The 19,551-nt window shown below is 35.3% G+C and overlaps 1 protein-coding gene across 1 annotated transcript in view; it reads left to right on the top strand.

Moving 5' to 3' along the window:
- The window catches only part of ZPBP (zona pellucida binding protein), a 47,284-nt gene that overhangs the window by 19,445 nt on the left and 8,288 nt on the right, over positions 1-19,551 (top strand). The window contains exon 6 of the mRNA XM_007528150.2: positions 16,309-16,385. Coding sequence (XP_007528212.1) covers positions 16,309-16,385 — 77 coding nt within the window. The remainder of the gene's footprint in view (positions 1-16,308; positions 16,386-19,551) is intronic.

The following is a 19,551-nucleotide window of genomic DNA, read 5'->3' as shown; positions in this document are numbered from 1 at the left end:
CATATCATTTTGCTCTAAGTATCTGATAGTTTCTGGTCTAACATCCAAGTCCTTGATCTACTCGGAATTTACTTTTATGTTTGGTGAAATATAGTGGTTCATTTTTATTCTCCTGCATGTTTCAACCCTTTTATTCCAACACAATTTGTTGAAGAGACTCTATTTTCCCTGTTTAATAGTCGGACACCTTTGTCAAAGATTAGATGTCCATAGATGTGGGGGCTTACTTCTAGGCTCTCAATTCTAACCCACTGGTCAGTGTGTCTATTCATGTTCCAGTACCAAGTAGTTTTGATGACAATGGCACTATAACACATTTTGAGATCTGGGAGTGTGATGTCTCTGGTTCTGTTCTCTTTTCTCAAGACTGTTTTGGCAATTGTAGGTCTTTTGTGGTTCTAGATAAACATTTGTAGGATTTGTTCTATTCTCCTAAAAATGTGGTTGGGATCTTGATGGGGATAGCATTAAATGTGTAGATGGCTCTGGGTAATATATTCATTTTGATTATGTTAATTCTTCCAACCCATGAACATGGCATATCTTTCTACTTCTTCATGTCTTTTTCAGTCTCCTTGAGTATTGACTTATAATTTTTGGTTTACAAGTCTTTCACTTCTTTGGTTAGGTTTGTTTCTAGATATTTTATTGTTTTTGTTGCTGTAGTAAAAGGAATTGATTTCTGGATTTCATCTTCTTCTTAGTGTTTGCATAGAGGAATGCCACTGATTTTTGTATGTTAATTTTGTAGTCCGACATCTTACTATATTGCCTGATGATTTCCGAAAGCTTCTTGCTGGATTCCTTAGGTTTTTTGATGTATACTATCATGTCATCTGCAAATAGGGAGAGTTCAACTTCTTCTCTTCCAATCTGTATCCCTTTAATTCCTTGCTCCTGCCTGATTGCTATGGCAAGAACTTCCAACCCTGTGTTGAATAATAATGGTGATAGTGGGCATCCCTGTCTAGTACCTGATCTGAGGGGAAATGCTTCCAGTTTTTAACCATTAAGTATGATGTTGGCTGTAGGTTTGCTGTATACAGACTCCAGTGTCTTCAGGAATTTTCCATCTATTACCATTTTTGTAGTGTTTTGATCATAAAGGGATGTTGTATTTTGCCAAAGGCTTTCTCTGTATCTATTGATATGGCCATGTGGTTTTGGGTCTTGCTTTTATTGATGTGGTGGATCACGTTGACTGATTTACATACATTAAACCAACCTTGCATCTCTGGGATAAACCCCACTTGGTCATGATGAACAATCTTTTTAATCTACTGCTGTATCCAATTGGCTAGAATTTTGTTCAATATTTTAGCATCTATGTTCATCATAGATATTGGTCTATAGTTTTATTTTTTGATTGTGTCCCTGTCTGATTTTGGCATTAGAGTGATGTTGGCTTCATAGAAGCTGGAAGGTAATATTCCACTGTCTTCAGTCTTCTGGAAGACTTTTAAAACTAGAGGTATTAGTTCTTCTTTGAAAGTTTTGTAGAATTCATTTGTAAAACCATCTGGTCCAGGACATTTATTCTTGGGAAGGTTTTTGATAACTTTCAATTTCATTAGCTGTAATGGGCCCATTCATGATATCTAGTTCCTCTTCACTTAATTTTTGAAGTTCGTAGGTATCAAGGAAATCATCCATTTCTTCCAGTTTCTCTAGTTTGGTGGCATATAATTCATAGAATTCTCACATGAGATGGTGAATTTCTCCAGTGTCTGTTGTGATATATCCTCTTTCATTTATTATCTGATTTATTTGGGTCTTCTCCATTTTTCGTTTTGTGATTCTGGCTAAAGGTTTGTTGATTATGTTTACTTTTTTGAAGAACTAACATTTACTATCATTGATCTTTTGTACCGTTTCTAATTTTCAATGTTATTGATTTATGCCCTAACTTTAGTTATTTCTGTCCTTCTGGGTGCATTAGGGACCCTTTGTTCTTCTTCTTCTCGGTCTTTAAGGTATGCAAACAGGTTGTTTATTTATGCTTTTTCTTGTTTCCTAATGTGTGTTTGTATAGCTATGAACTTCCCTCTCAGTACTGCCTTAGCGGTGTCCCCATATTTTGATAGCTTGTGTCTTCATTTTCATTGAATTCTCGAAACATTTTGATTTCTTCCTTTATTTCCTCTTTGACCCAGGAGTTGTTATAACTGTACTGTTGAGTTTCCACATTTTGGGACTATTATTAATCTTTTGTTGATTGTTAAGTGTTAATTCAATTCCACTGTGGTCTGAGAAGCTGTTTGGGATGATTTTAATGCTCTTGAATTTGCTGATGCTGTCTTTGTGTCCTAACATATTGTGTATCCTTGAGAATGACCCATGTAGACTTGAATAAAATGTGTATTTAAGTTTCTTGGGATGAATAACTCTGAAAATGTCCAATAGTTCTAGTTTATTTCCTCATTTAGCTCCCTCATGTCTTTATTGATTTTCTGCCTGGATGATCTGTCAAGTTGAGAGAGTGGGGTGTTGAAGTCTCCTACTATGACTGTGTTGCTTTAATATTAATATATTGCTGTAACTCTTTCAGTAGATGTTTGATGTATATAGATGGCATCTCATTGGGTGCATAGATGTCAATAATTGCTAAGTCCTCTTGATTGACTGATCCTCTGAGCATTAAGTAGTGTCCTTCCTTATCTTTTTAAATTTTATTTATTTTAAAGTTTATTATGTCAGATATGAGAATAGTTATTCCTGCCCCCTTTTGGTGGGCCAATGGCTTTTATTATAGTTTTCCATCCTTTCACTTTGAGTCTGTGTTTGTCTTGTTGAATTATGTAAGTTTCCTGTAGACAGCATATTGTTGGGTTGTGTTTTCTGACACATCTTCCTACTCTGTGCCTTTTAATAGGTGAATTCAGGCCATTGACATTTATTGATATCAAAGATTTAAGATATTTTAACGCCATTCTTGTAGAGTTTTAGAGTGTTCTGATATATGGCATATTTATGGTGGTCTGACTATAGGAGAACTTTCAGAACTGCTTTCAGGGCAGGCTTGGTGATAGTTGATTCTTTCAACTGTTGCTTGTGTGAGAAGTTTTTTATGTCTCCATCTAGTCTGAATGACAGTCTAGCAGGATACAGTAGTCTTGATTGAAAGCCTTTCTCATTGAGCACTCGATAAATATCTTGCCATTCTCTTCTGGCCTGTAGTGTTTGTGTGGAGAAGTCTGCTGCTAATCTTATGGGTTTTCCTCTATAGGTGACTTTTTGTTTTTCTCTTGCAGCCTTCAGGATCATTTCTTTATCCTTATTCCTTTCCATTCTAAATATGATGTGTCTTGATGTCTTTATGTCTGGGTTAATTCTGTTTGGGACCCTCTGGGCTTCTTGAACCTTTATGTCTTTTATGTTGTCTAAACTAGAGAATTTCTCAGCTATTTGTCCTGAAGAATGATTTCTTCCCCTCACTCTTTCTTCCTCTGGTAAGCCAATAACACGTATATTACTTCTTTTAAAGTTATCCTATCTCTGTTGTTGTTTTCAGTATCTCTTACTCTCTTTTTGAGATCTCTTACTTCTTTTTAGTTGTCTCTAATTCATCCTCGATCTTGCTAATTCTGTTTTTAGCCTCTTTTATTCTATTCTCTCTCCCCTCTACTGTTTTCTGGAGTTCATCTATTTTGTTACCCTAATCTGATTATGTTTTAGCTTGTTCAGCTACTTATGTTCTTAGCTTAGCTATTTCAGCTTTCAGCTCTCTAATAACTTTGAGATAATTAGTGTTTTCTTCCAGAGTCTCATTTGTTGTTTTTGCATTTCTGATGACAGTTCTTTCAAACTTTTTACTCACCCCTGTCATTATTTCCTTAACTAATGTTTGGATGTTGATCTCATTATTTTGTGCTTCAGCCTTTGGAGGACTTTTAGCTGGACACTTCTCCTGGTTCATTTCTCCAGTATTTCTTCTTGTTGGTTTAACCATTTTATACAGTATGTTATGAGGTCCCTCTCTCAGTCTTTTCATATTACTGATCACTCTTGCCTGGATTGAGTTGTGTCTAAGTAAGGTAATTAAAGGGTTCTTTTTCTTCCCAGTAGTCTATGGGAGCCTGAGGGCTTTTAAATTATAAGTAGGCTTCTTAGCTTAATCACTGACTCCTGACCAAGAGATAAATCAGGGTGGGGTATAGATAATCCAGTGGTTTATCTACTGGATAAACCAGTAAAGAGACTCTCACAGCCCCACTGCTAGGCCACCAAGGTATATATCTTCTCCTGTGTTTCCTCTTTATTTCTCTGTCCCCTGTTGTCAGCACAGGGCCTCACACCCACTGCTCCAGATTCTGAGGGCAGTAGCAATGGAGACTCAGAGTTTCATTTTGTGAGTCTTAGGGGAGTCCTCTCCTTCCTTCAGCCATCTTTTTGTTGGTGAAACAGACTGGAGGTGTTGTCTCAACTGGTAAACTACATGACTGTTACCAGCCACTTAATCTCTCCCTAGGCTTCTCTCTGTCCACGAGCCACATGTGTTTGCACTCACCGGTGATTTGGTGGGTTCCTGAAGTCGTTCTAGTCCTGTGTTGTTGCTGTCCCAGGTAGTCTCTTTTGGTATTACTAGTTGACCCGAGAGAGGAGAGCAGATTAACACAGCTGCTGCTGCTCCATAGCCCTGCCTCCAGAAGTCTCCCCTAGAAATCTCTCCTTAGGCTCCTCTCTAACGATGATCCACATGTGTTTGCACTCATTGGTGATTTGGTGAGATCCCAAAGCAATTCTGATCCTGTCCTACTGTGGTCCCAGGTGATCTCCTTTGATATTGCTCATTGGCTGGGGAGACTCTCTCTCTACATTTTATACATAGTTGTCCCTTTTTCTTCCAGGTCCAGTCCTCTCTTCCCCTCCAAGCCACTCATGAAAGCATTATTGCCTTCATATGTCCTTCTCCTTTTCTTTCTCTTTCTCTGGGTGCTTATGGATCTTGAGTTCAGAGCCCTCTCATCCCCTTCCTTCTATTACTTCTCCCCCACCCCTGGGAGTATGAATCAAGGTTGTTTTGGGTGGTGAATACAGAAGGTAGGATTTTTAGCTTCTGTAATTGCAATTCAGTAATTGATTCTGTAATCTCTGCTGGATGTGGGCATTGGGAAGTCTATCAATACCTCCGTCCTGTTTCTGTCTCTCCTTAGTTAGCCAGAGCTCTGGAGATCCATAGTTCTAGAACACACTGGTGAGGTAGTCTTCCCAGAGAAGTCAGGGTGGAATCATGGTAGCACCTATAACTTGGTGTCTGGAAGGTGTCAGCACATAAGTTGAAACAAAATGGTTAATGAACAGGAACCAGAAAGTAGGAATAGAGCAGATGAGATTAGGGATCTTAGGGTAGAAGAAAGTTAGGAATTCCACTTTAGGCATTTTCCTGGGGGTACACAGCTATGGTAGTTTTTCTTGAGTTTGATAGCTAGCCTGAAGTTGGATAAGAATACTATCTGAGATAATGGTATCAGAGTAGATAAAAGGGCTAGAAAGTTGTATTAGGGAAGGGAGTAGCTCCCATTATTGAAAAGAATTCTGTGAATAAAATTATTTACCTCCATCCATCTGACCCAAGGCCTGTATATATATATATATATATACATGTATACACACGCACACATATACTTAGCACCAGAGCCTGTGTAGCCTCTAAGTTCCTATTGGTGTGATCTCACAGCTCATGTTCACAGCTGGGAACATTGTGGACTGCACTTATTTTAGGACCAGTCTTCCTCTAGTGGCAGGGCAGGGTATCCCACCCTCCTTTCAGAGACTGGCGCTATCCCTGCTGCCACTGCTTTATGGTGAGGGCATGGTCCTAGAGGGCCCACAAGATGCTGGTAACTTTTATCTCTTTTTATTACAAATTGTTCTATTGTTAGATTGTTAAGTATATTATCTAGTGGAAATGGGGAAAGTGGACAGCCTTGATTTAACTCTTGGTCTTAGGAAGAAAGCTAATATATTCTTGACTGTGTATGACACAAAAATGTCAATTTTTCTTGAAGTCATTCTATTAGAGTCAGACAGTTTGCTTTAATTCTTAATTTACTGGTTTTATTTTATTTTTGCCTCAAGGGTTATCTCTAGGGCTTGGTGCCAGCAATATGAATCCTCTACTCTTTTGGCCATCTTTTCAATTTTTTGGAATAGGACAGAAATAAATTGAGGAGGGAGGGGAAGATAAAGAGAGAGAGAGAAAGATAGACACCTGAAGACCTGCTTCACTGTTTGTGAAATGACCTCCCTGCAAGTGGGGAGCTTGAACAGAGACCTTGGTGCTGGTACTTGAGCCTCGTACTATGTACATTTAACCTGGTGTGCCACCACCTGGTCTTGTGTTTTGAATTTTATCATGTAAAGGTGTTGAATTTTTGTCAGATGTATCAAATGAGATGATGATGTTTATTTCCTTCTCCCTAAGAATGTGATATGTTGTACTTTTCACTGTAGTAGGATGAGTAGCATCCCTAGCACCTAATCCACTTGGTGATGCTACATATTCCTTTAATGTGCTGCTGGATTTGACTAAAAAATCTTATTATGGAGACTATTTGGTTTCATAATAGATATTGACTTGGAGTTTTCTCTTCTAGTGATGTCATTCTCTTTAGTATCAGTGTAGTGGCAGGTTATTGATAAGATTTTTCATTTCATTGTTATTTAAGTGATTGTTAGAATTGATAATGAAGTCACCTTGTCTTGTTTTCATTTACTTGGAGATTGTTGATTACTCATTTGAACTCTGTAATATGTCTGTCCTTATTTTGTATTTCTTTTTCATTCATATTAAGTTTCTTGATACATTTTCTCATAATTTGTTTCATCCAGGTTATCTGACTTTTGACATATAGTTGTGCATTACATTCTATATATCTAGTTGTTGTTTGTTTTTGTTTTCCTTGCAGGTTATTGTTATTTATTGGGCCCTACACCTGCATGAGTCTTTGCTGCCAATGAACTTTTTTGTTTCTTTTGACATACAGGGTGAGAGGTAGTGAAGGGAAGACACCACGGCAGTGCTATACTACTTGTGAAACTCCCCTCTGCATGCATTATCATGTAATGGCTCAAGTTCAGGTCCTTGTATTTGGTACAGAGAACAGACCTCTGTCTCTCTCTCTCTCTCTCTGTGTGTGTGTGTGTGTGTGTGTGTGTGTGCCTGTGTGTATCTTTCTTTCCCCTTATCTCTCTAATTAAAAAAAATTTCTACCAGAAGTGGATGAATCATACAGACTCAAAACCCCAGTAAAAACCCTGTTAGCAAAAAAAAAAAAAATCAAATTAAAAAGTAATCGCTGGGGAGGGGAAAAAAAGTAATTGCTAATATCCTTTCTCTGAGTGGGGGAGACGACGGGGCTACTGTGACTCAGGAATTGTCACAGTGTTAGAACTCTGGGCTTGCAAGTATTATGTTCCAAGTTGGATCCCCAATATTATATATGCCAGAGTAGTTCTCTAGTCTCTTATTCTTACTTTTCATTTATCTTTATAAAGAAGACAAATCCTGAAAATTATAAAATTCAGTACTCATTCATAATACAAACTCTTGATCATTTAGGAGAGTAAAATTGACAAAAATAACTACAAAAATCCTTTACCATAATACTGTAATGTTCATAAATTTAATATATTCATCATAAGAATTTTGGCTTCTGTACTTTCCAGTTGTTGATAGATACTGAAGTCTCAGTTTGTATGAGTAAATTACTCTACTCCTTGCTTTTGTATCATCTTTTGCCTCATATTTCTAGACATTATTATTAAACTAAAAAATAAGGATTGGTATGTATTCTTGGAAAATTGACAAACTTATTATTATATAGCAATATGATTTATCCTTGATAATACTTGCCAACAGTTAATATTTAAGATTTCTTTTGACTATTAACATAGTTTATATTTCTCCATTACTTTTAACTTATCTTTATATTTTAAGTGAGTACCTACTAGACAAAATGAAACAAATTGGCAAATCCAGGTAAATGGGAGTATTTAATTTTTTAGAATTATATGATATGATTATTATTTTAAAGGTTTACTTGATTGTTTAGGCAATCTCTATGCCTAGGAATAGGATATGGGACAAACAAGATTTTATCATGAATTTTCTTATTCTGGGCCTTCCCTTGGGCATGCGTGTTCACTTTCTAACCTTTTTACTTTTATGTTCTTACTTATCCTAGTCTTTAGTGTCTGTCTCTCCTATAGTGAATAAGAAAAAATGGGGGGGGGGGAGAAGTAAACTTTGGATACACTAGTAGTCTTTTTAGTCTGAAGATAAGAGACTTGCAGCAATACATACAGGTACAGCAATCTTCCACATTCCCACATGCTATCTGGCCTTTGTTACAATAAAAAACAATCAACCACTACAGCACATATTCCTGATATAAAGTCAAGATCACTTTCCTTATCCCTGTCTTCTACAATGTCTATATAGACTGCTTGTGGAATGCATGCTTCAGAAAATCTGCCAAAGGTCTCTGGATGTAAGCTGTTAATGCCTTAAAAGCTTTCTTGTAGAATCCTTCTCCTAGAATCGCAATCTGGGAATACAATTTTGAGTTCCTAAATAGTTAGATTATGCATCTACATTTATTACCTGAGTCGGGAGTTAGATTCCTACTGCTTACTACTCTGTCATGTTCCCAGAATTATCCTTGATGTAATTCTTATTCTTGTTCTTTTATTGATAAAGAGTTTCTTTCCCTCTAGTCTCAGACCCTCCCCCACCCCCACCCCCCACACTACTCAGCTCTGGCTTGTGGCAGTGAATGAGATTGAACCAGGGACTTTAGAGCCTCAAACACCAAAATCTTTTTGCCTAACAGTTAAGCTGTCTCCCCACTCTCTGGTTTCTTTTTTAAGATTACCTTGTTTTTCACAATTAGTATATGATATGCTTATGTGTATGATTTTTCATATTTGTCCTGCTTGATGTCTCTTTAAGTTTTATGGACATTTTTTGATTGTCCTTAATTTTGGGAAGTTCTCTACCATTGTTAATTTAAATATTCTTTTTTCCGTTTTGTTAATATGCTGTAACCTTTGCTAGTACTCATGGCTCTTGGATTTTCTCTTTATTTTTTGTAATATTTTTCTTTCAAATCTTAACATTAAAATATCTAGACTCTAATAATATATTCTTTCCTCAGTCACTGCTACCCTATTGATAGATTCATCATAGATATTCTTCTGTTCTTTTACAATATTCTAAGTTCTGATGTTTTCTTTTGATTATTTCTTATATTTACATATTTTCAAACATTACCCATCTCTTCTTGCTTGCTGCTTACTTTCTTTATTGGAACCTTAACATACTACTACAATTATTTTTGAATCTCCTATATGATTATTTAAAAATTCAGTGCTATATTGAATATGGTTCTGTTTCTCTAAATTGATTGTTTTTAGTATTTTTTGAAAAATGTTTTAATTGACTACTAGTGGTGATGCACCAGGCAGTAAGAGCTGTGTTCCATGGATTATTTTGTGACGTATTTCGTGTATCTATGTCAGTGTTGGAGAGTGTGCAGTGTTTGTGAACAATTGCAAGTTTCATAGGCTTTAATGACCTTATTTATGTCTTGGTAATATCCAGGTCTTCCTAATGACTTATTCTAATTTTTACTTTAGCTGAGCATTTTTGAGTTTTGTTTGGCATTACTGGTTCTTCACCTTTCTGGGCTTTTTTTTCTCAGATAGAAATACAGATAGAGAGCAATAACACATGACTGAAACTTTCTTAATTATGGTTTAAACTAGACTAGAACTTGGATTGCATGCTTGAATAAATTCAGGTGCACTATTCGAGTTAGCTATTTTGCCAGCAAAAGGGTTTTTTCTTGCCCCCTCCCTCCTCTGTCCTTATCTCTGTTCATTCTTTTTTCCTTTCTGCACAGGCAATTACACCTCTCCTAATAGATTGGTTATTTTCCTTTAAATATAAAAGAATAGAGACAGAAACAGACAGTGGAGATACCCCAGCATTGCTACACCTTTGAGTAGCTTATCCTGTGTATCATGTACTCGTGTGGTAACGAGGCTTGAATTAGGGTTCTCTATTCATGCCAAAGTGTACTGTCTTGAGTTGATTTCTCTCTAGGATTTATTTATTTATTTATGATGGAAAGAGTGAGAAACAGCATATCAGTCTAACACATTGGTGGCCTGGGATTGGAGCCTGGACCTCATGGATTCAAATCCCAATTTCTACCAGCTGTGCAACTTCATCATCTATAAAACTTGTTCTTAAATAGGTTCTGAGCTAGTGATTCTTCAATAGTAGTAGTTTCCTGGTGTCATAATGAATCATGTTGATGCGCCACTAAAATGTAAGGGAAGTGTTAACATTCTATAGTCCTGTGATCTGCTGGGCCCTTGACCTAAGACTTTTATTATTTTCTGTTTGTTCTCCTCTTCCTTAGCTCACACTGGAAGGCTAGAAGGGAGTTGGAGTTGGATATTTCTCTTACCCAAGGTAATTTAGGCTCTTGTACAACTTAAGTTCTCTAGGCTCTAGGAAATTTTTCTCTTGAGGACAGGTTTTTGTAAAAGAAAAATTACTGCTCTTGGAGTATTTCACACTAAGATTTGTACTTTTCTTTCACTCACACAAGAATCACAATGTGTGTTTTCTGTAGTCTTCTCTCTGACAATTTCTTGGGACTGTTGGAGAAAAAACTAATGAAAATATATAAATATTTTCTACCTCTTCTAGCTACTCAGAGTACTAGCTCTTGAGTCTCAGTGTTGTCTGAAAATAGCTTTTCTTCTTACCAATACTGACTTCATTGTCAGGCTCTTACTCTGGTGCATATGCTCCTGGTAAGCTGAGATCATCTGTTGTCATTCCTTTCTCTGTAATTTCTGGGCAGTATTCTTGGTAACTTCAGCTGTGTTGTGGCAAGTCAAGGAATAGCTGATGATTTTTAATTTGTTTAGCTCTTATTTGCAAGGACAAATGTGACAGAATTCCAAACCATCATGTGTGTTGGGCTATTAAGCAGATATTTTTCTACTGTCTCCCTTTTCTTCTGTTTAGTTAGCTATTAGGGAGTATTATTTCTACTTTCCCTTAATTTTTTATTCATTATTATTATTTATTTTAATGTTATTATTATTTTTATTTTCCAGTGTTTACCTTAGTTTTTCAATTAATATAAATTTACAAATACATAGCTTTTCAATAAATACCAACTTAGTTTTATTAAAACTAAATTCTACTCCTAGTAGTTTTGTTTCTCTTTCATATTATTTGTAGTAAAAACTGTATTGTTACGCATCACATATCCACATACATAAATTCATCTTTATTTCTTTATGCATTTGTACTTTTTATCATAAAGGCAAAAAATGTTAAAATGCAACTAATCTAGCTTTTATTTTTACCCATTCTGCGGACTTTATTTTCCATTTAAGTTACTATTGTTGTCTCACTAATATCTGAAGTTCTCAATATTATTCTTGGGATACATGACTTGCATCTTCACTTTTCTTTTCTATTTGAGCACTGCTTCTTTTCGTTCTTTTTAAAAAATTTCTCTATTGGGGGATTAGTGGTTTACAGTCAACAGGAAAATACAATAGTTTATACATGCATAACATTTCCATACAACAATACAACCCCCACTAGGTCTTCTTCTGCCATTATGTTTCAGGACCTGAACCCTCCATCTTACCCCAGAGTCTTTTACTTCAGTGCAATACACCAATGCCAGTTCAAGTTCTGCTTAGAGTTTTCCCTTCTGATCTTGTTTTTTCAACATCTCTTATGAGTGAGATCATCCAACATTCATCCTTTTGTTTCTGACTTATCTCACTTAACACATTATCTTCAAGCTCCATTCATTAGGGGTAAAGAAGATTAATTCACCATGAAGCTGAGACTTTGTAGCCTCAGGAATAAAAGTCTCTTTGCATAACCATTATGCCATCTACTCCTGTTCACATTTCTCAGTTTTCCATATAACAATTCAATGCCCCTCTACGTCCTCCTTTACCATCATGTGCCAGGACCTGAATCCTTCTCCCCCTACCCAAGAGTTGTTTTTTACTCTGGTGCAATACACCACACCCAGTCAAAGTTCTTCTTTGTGTTTATTGTTTAATGCTTTTTTAAATTGAATTTGTTTCATTGAAGATGTCTTTAAAATTTAGATGGAAAAGAGTTCTACCAATATTTTCCTCTAAGTATATGATAGTTCCTGGTCTAACATCCAAGGGGTGTTGAAATCCCCTACTATTACTATGTTGCTGTTAATTCGTTGCTGTAGCCCTTTCAGTAGATGTTTGGTGTATTTGGATGACCTCTCATTGGGTGCATAGATGTTAATAATCATTAAGACCTCTTGATTGACTAATCCTCTAAGGATTTAGTAATGTCCTTTCCTGTATTTTAAAATTATACTTGTTTTAAGGTCTATCTTGTCAGATTGAGAATAGCTGTTCCTGACCTTTGTTTTGTAGTCCATTGGCTTGTATGATAGTTTTCCATCCTTTCACTTCGACTCTGTGTTTGTCTTGTTGACTTAGTTGGGATTCTTGCAAACAGTGTATGGTTGGGTTGTGTTTTCTGATCCATCTTCCTACTCTATGCCTTTTAATAGGTAATTCAGGCCATTGAGATTTGTTGATGTGGAATGAAGATATTGTAATGTCATTATTCTAAAATTTTGAGTGTTCTGATATATGACATGCTTATGATACTGTGATTGTTTATAAGAGGCCTTTCAGAACTTCTTGCAGGTCATGCTTGGTGATAATTGATTCCTTAAACTGTTGCTTGTTTGAGAAGGTTTGTATGCCTCCATCTAGTTTGAATAACAGTCTAGCAGGATACAGTAATCTTGCCTTTCTCATTGAGCACTCAGTATATATCTTGTCATTCTCCTCTGGATGTTAGTGTTTGTGTGGAGAAATCTTCTGCTAATCTTCTGGATTTTCCTCTGTAGGTGACTCTTTTTTTTCTCTTGCAGCCTTCAAGATCCTTTCTTTATCTTTTTCCTTTTCATTCTAAATATGATATGCCTTGTCTTTAAGTCTGGGTTAATTCTGTTTGGGACTGTCTGAGTTTCTTGAACTTTTATGTCTTTTATGTTGTCTAGAGTAGGGAAGTTCTCAGCTATTTTCTACAGAATGTTTTCTTCCCACCCTCTCTTTATTTCTCTGGAAAGCCAATAATGCATATACTACTTCTTTTGAAGTCATCCCAAATGTCTGTATTATTGTTTTCACTATCTCCTAATTTCTTTTTGAGATCTCTTACTTCTTTCTTAATTTTCTCTAATTCATCCTTGGTCATGCTAATTCTGCTTTCTGTCTCACTTACTCTATTATATCTCCCCTCTGTTGCTTTCTGTTATTCAACTATTTTATTACCCTCTTCTGATACTGTATTAGCTTGTTCAGTGAGTTGTGCTCTTAGATCCTAGCTATTTCAGCTTTCAGCTCTCCAGTTTCCTTGAGATAGTGTTTTCTTTCTGAGTCTCGTTTGTTGTTTCCCCATTTCTATTGACATTACTTTCAAACTCTTTCTTCACTTCTATGACTAATAGCTCAATTATTGTTTGGTTCTTGTCCTCAGTACCCTTTCAGGGGGTGGTTATCTGGACTTGTGTCCTGGTTTATTTACCCAATGTTTCTTCTTGGTTTTACCATTGTATATGGTGTGTTATGAGATCCCTCTCTCAGTACCATTCAACCCACTAATTACACTTGCCTGTGTTGACTTATGTTTGAGTGGGGAGAGAGATGCAGCTGCTGCTACTCTGCTGGTTATTGATGGCCAGCAGGTGGGTGCTATTTTGATCTCTGGGCTTCTCTTGTTTGTATGATTGGGGCAGATGGTATAGGGTGGGGGTTTGGTTGCTTTGGACTGTCTTGTGGTTGCAAATACTCTTGTTTTATGTTCTGTTCTTGCATTAAAATTTAGTAGGCTAAATACCCATTGAGTCAAAGATTGAGAGGTTTTAAGCACCTTTCTCTTTAGTGAGAATGAGCTCCACTGGTACTTGACACTGAAATTTCCACTCAGGCTAATTCAAACAAAGTTAATCAAACAAAGACAAATATTCTAAGACTAAGGTTTATTCCAAGAAAGGCTGGTGTGGCAAACACCCTTCTGTCTGCAGGATCCTTATTTTTCAAATAGTCAGTCTGTTTCTTTGTTCTCTTCTTCATTTACCTCCATTATGTGTATGTTGTACACTTGACGTCCTGTGATATTTTTTTTCTTGTTTTTTCTTCTTTCTGCTCCTCTGTTTGGATAATTTCTGCTGAGCTACTATCAAATTCATTAAATTGCCCTTGAAAGATGAAATCTGTTATAGAAACACTATAGTGTATGTCTCATTTTAGTTGTTGCAATTGTTACAGATTTGTAGAATTCCTTTGAATTTCTCTTTATTGATTTTATCTACTTCTTGTGATACAATGTTCTTGTTTTTTATATGTATTTTCCATTTTTCCTTTAGCTTTTTAAATATGTTTAGTATAGTTGAGATAGCCTTTCCCCTAATAAGTCTAATTTCTGTGACTCTCCAGAGATTTTTTTGAAGTATTCATGCTCTTTTTATTACTTGCATGACTTGTACATTTTTGAAAATTGTTAATTTTAAATAATCTTGATATCACGTTTCTATATGTTTTTTGTTTGTTGTTGCTTATATTAATTGAGGTTGTTTATTTACTGACATTTTAATTTTTTGTGAAGACTATATAGTTAGTCTGCTGTATGCATACTGTGAAATCTTTACCATTGTGCTAGCTAGTTATTTGATACAGATCTCCATAAATATTCCATTCAAGTAAACTTTTTTATATTAATTTTCCCTTTTGTTGCCCTTTTTTATTGTTGTTGTAGTTATTATTGTTGTTGTTATTGATGCCATTTTTGATGGATAGGACAGAGAGAAATGGAGAGAGGAGGGGAAGACAGAGAGGGGAAGAAAAAGATAGACACCTGCAGACCTGATTCATTGTCTGTGAAGTGATCCCCATGCATTTGGGGGCTCAAACCAGGATCCTTACACAAGTCCTTGTGCTTCGCACCATGTGCGCTTAACCTGCTGCATTACCACCTGACTCCCAAGTCAACTCTTTTTTATTGGTTCAACATTCATTTGGTTGCAAGTTAAACATTTGTTTCTAGAGTTTCAGCAAACCTGGTTCTGATTTTGGGTCATTTTTATTCAGAATAGGACATGGTTTGTAGTTTTCTACTTCACAATGTTTATCATTCCTTTTAACAAATTATTTTCATAAGAAAACCTTTATAAAGATCATCTCAGAATGATGTTAACCATCTATCAATAGCTTAAATAAAGAGCGAATTAAGAGGAAGCAGATTCTGAGAAAGCAGTAATATTCTCTCAGATCCAGAGAATTATTCTCAACAGCACTAGTATTATTTTCCTGACCTTATATGGAGACATATAGTGCCTGCTCATACTTACTACCATTTCTTTAGTTACTGTTCTTGATATTATGTGTTTCAGTTATTACTGTCTATACTGATTACAAAAACTAGATAATTGCTGTTTATTATATATTGGGATTCCTAACTGTCTAAATTTAGTTTAATAAGAGGTGGAGTTCAATTAGATATTTAATTTGCTTACTATTTATATAGGAATTCAAAGCAAAAGAATTCTTACATTATCATGATGATCCATTTGAATCACATTAGGATACATGAGTAGTCCTTAGTGAATTATATTATGAATATAATATAATTCAGTCCTCCTGAATTATATTATGAATAGTGCTTTCAAAAGATTTTTCTTTGGAAGATTAAAATAAAAAAATTTGAGTAGCTGCATGTTTATTTAATATTTTTCTAAGTTAATATGACATTAAATAATATTACTAGACTTACTGCATAGTCTGTTATCATGTAATGATTTTGTAGATGATGTTTTTTGTGTGTGCAATTTTGCTTCATTATTACTCATTTTATTGTGGGTGGGTAGTGGTTTATAGTATGGCTGTTGACACATGGGTACAATTTATCCTTTCCCCTTGGTAGTGACTTTAAAACACCCTCACCCTGATTTCAGTGGAAGCTTTACATGTAAAGACTCCAATTTGAAAGTCTACTTCAGATTATAACATATGTCACTGGTTTAGGGATGCTTAGGGTTTTAGTAGAAAATGTTCATTAGACATTAGGGAAACTTGCTTAATCATTTAGTGGAAGATAAATACCAGACTAGATATTGATTTCTAATTTCAAAAGGCTGTTTAAATATTGTGATACAACAGTAAGATTTAGACCCATTATAAAAATATAACATGTTTTCTCAGTTTCATCTATAGATACTGAAAAAGGATCCAAGCCATGTTTAGACCAAAATTGTGAATCTACCAAAAGGCTATCTAAGGTATGTTTTGTGAGGCCAAAAAAAAGAAAAATAATAAACATGTAGAGTATATAAGTAAATATCTTATCTATTTCAAAACATATTACACCCCAACATTTATGTTATACAATAAAAGAAAGCACCGTAAAATAATAAATCAGAGCTTACTATAACTAAAATTTTATGAAATGTTTTGATTTTTATAAAGATATAATGAAAGATGATTTCCCATTTATTTTCCCTTATAGACTATTAGTAATTAATTAATTAATTATTTATTTATTTATCCCCTTTTGTTGCCCTTGTTGTTTTAATGTTGTAGTTATTGTTGTTGTCATTGTTGTTGGATAGGAGAGAGAGAAATGGAGAGAGGAGGGGAAGACAGAGAGGGGGAGAGAAAGACAGACACCTATGTACCTGCTTCACCGCTTGTGAAGCGACTCCCCTGCAGGTGGGGAGCCAGGGGCTCCAAATGGGATTCTTAATCTGGTCCTTGGTCTTAGCGCCACGTGCACTTAACCTGCGCTACCGCCGGACTCCCAGTAATTAATTTATATTGTTAGTTATTAATCAGCTAGAATTCTCTCCATATCATAATTAAACTACCCTAATCAATATATTTGATATATAGTTTATCATTAAATATTTTCTTTTTTGTTATTTTAAGATATTACATCATTACATGGGGCTCCTTCATTAAGGTAATGAATAGCCTATGGCTTTTCCTGTCAATTGAATTTTTTTTTCTGGTTATGTATCTTTCAAAGGAAAATTCCCCTTTGAAAATTCCCTTTACCTTTCTGTTTTTATTTTTCCTTTTAATTAATTTTTATTTTACTTTTTACTTGATTGGGGTTAATGAATTACTTGTACAGTTGACACATGGGTACAGTTCTTCATCTCCCTGTGGTAGGTGTGTGGAAAACAGTCACCCCTAAGTTAGGTCATTTCCCACCATCCTGTACCAGGATCCCCAAAGAGCCTCCAGCCACTTCCTTTTCCTCCTCAGAGTTCTTTACTCTGGTGCAGTACACCACACCTAATCCAGGTCTTTATGTTTTCCTCATTTGGCCTTGTTTCTTAATGATATTTATTTGACTTTTTCTATGAGAAAATAGCAGTTGTGCTTTTCTGGCTTTCTCTATAATAATAGCAGTATAATACTTAAAATAAGAAAAAGAATTTCCAAGCAAGATGACTTTCATAAAACCACTCTGCATACCATTTTAAGTTATTATTATATCACTAATAATAAAAAGTACGAAAAATTTAAGTGGTAGAGACACAAAACAAAGTGAAAATCCTAACAGTAGCAGTAGAAAAATCAAAGTGTTACAAAGCATATCAACAAACTCTGAAGGTCAAGGTACTAGTATAACAAAGTAATGAATGGAAAAGGCCACTAACCAGAATACATTACCCAACTAGATTATGTATCAGATCTGAAGTAGTGATAAAGAGCCAGTGGGAAAAAAGAACAACTAAAAGAATTTGGCAACATCTAACTTATCTGAAAGAAATACTACAAGAGAAATACTACTGAGGGAGGTGGCACAGTGGATAAGGCATTGACTTTCAAGTATATGACTCCATTCACATTGTAACAAGAAATTTAAGAGAAAAGAATAGTTATCGCCTCATTTGTAAAACCGTTATAATTCAGATTTCATGTACTGGCCTGTTCAAGTTATCATCTTTCTATTGAGGTATGATTCTAGGAATGCGTCCATCTCATCTAGATTGGCCAGTTTATTTGTATAGAGATGTTCATAATAATCACTTATGATTATTTGTATCTCCCTTTCTTTGGATGTAACTTCATCTCTCTTGTACCTAATTGCTTTTATCATGCTTTTTTCTCTTCTTTTTGTGATTCTAGCTATTGGGCTATCTGTTTTGTTTATCTTTTAGAAGAACCGGTTTCATATTTCATTAATATTTGTAATCATATCTTCTGGTTTCTATTTCATTAATTTCTGCTATGATTTTGACGATTTCCTTCCTCCTGTTGATTTTTTTTGGGGGGGTCTCTTTGCAGCTCCTTTTCTATTGGTTTAGTTGAGATGTTAGATAGTTCACTTGAAATATCCACTAGTTGTTAATTTGGGCTTGTATTGCTCTATGTTTTCCTGTTAGACACCCTTTGCCAAATCCCATAGGGACTGGTAGTTTTTTTTTTTTTTCATTTTCATTGTTCTACAAGTAATTTTTAAATTCCCTTTGGATTTTTCTCAGTGACTCATATGTTCTTCAGAAGCATGTTGTTTAGTTTCCATATTTGGAGGGGATTTCCTTTTTATGCTTATTTTCTAATTATATAGCATCATGGTCAGAAAATATACTTTTAGTGATTTCAGTATTTACATATTTATTAAGGTTGTCTTTGTGTCCCAGAACATGGTCAGTCCTTAATAATGTCCCATGTGCACTTGAAAAAAATGTATAATTTTTTCTTTTGGAATGAAAAGTTCTGAACATAGATATTAAGTGTATCTCATCTAAGGCTTTATTTAAGGCCTCTGTTTCCTTCGGTTTTTTTTTTTTTTTGTTCCAGTTATCTGTCTCTTGCTGTGAGTGGTATGTGAAGGTCTTCTAATATTATTATTTTAAATTATATTTATTTATTTATTCCCTTTTGTTGTCCTTGTTTTATTGTTGTAGTTATTATTGATATCTTTGTTGTTGGATAGGACAGAGAGAAATGGAGAGAGGAGGGGAAGACAGAGGGGGAGAGAAAGATATACACCTGCAGATCTGCTTCACCGCCTGTGAAGCGACTCCCCTGAAGGTGGGGAGCCGGGGGCTCAAACCTGGATCCTTGCGCTTTGTGCTTTGTGCACTTAACCCACTGCACTACTGCATATTATTATTATTTTTTTGTCTGTTTCTCCCTTAAGGTCAGCAAATACTTGTTTCATATATTAGGGTGGACCTATACTGGGAAGGTATATATTGATAATGGTTATGCCTTTCATTTGTGCCTAACTTACAATACCTACAAGTCTTTTTTTTAAGTTGGCCTTGGTTTTCTATCATTTGATTAATCATTCTGTTCATTTTGCCTTTCCCTTTCCTGTGTCTTTGCTTATTTTTTTATTTTTACTTTTCTTTTGCTGTTCTGTTCCTGGTTCTGTTCTACCACTGATCACCTCACTTTGAATTGGAATATCTTTGCTTCCTGTTTTCA

The sequence above is a fragment of the Erinaceus europaeus genome, chromosome 14 (genome assembly GCF_950295315.1).
Source record: "Erinaceus europaeus chromosome 14, mEriEur2.1, whole genome shotgun sequence".
In the NCBI taxonomy this organism is placed as follows: domain Eukaryota; kingdom Metazoa; phylum Chordata; class Mammalia; order Eulipotyphla; family Erinaceidae; genus Erinaceus; species Erinaceus europaeus.
This window is presented reverse-complemented; position numbering and strand designations above follow the sequence as displayed.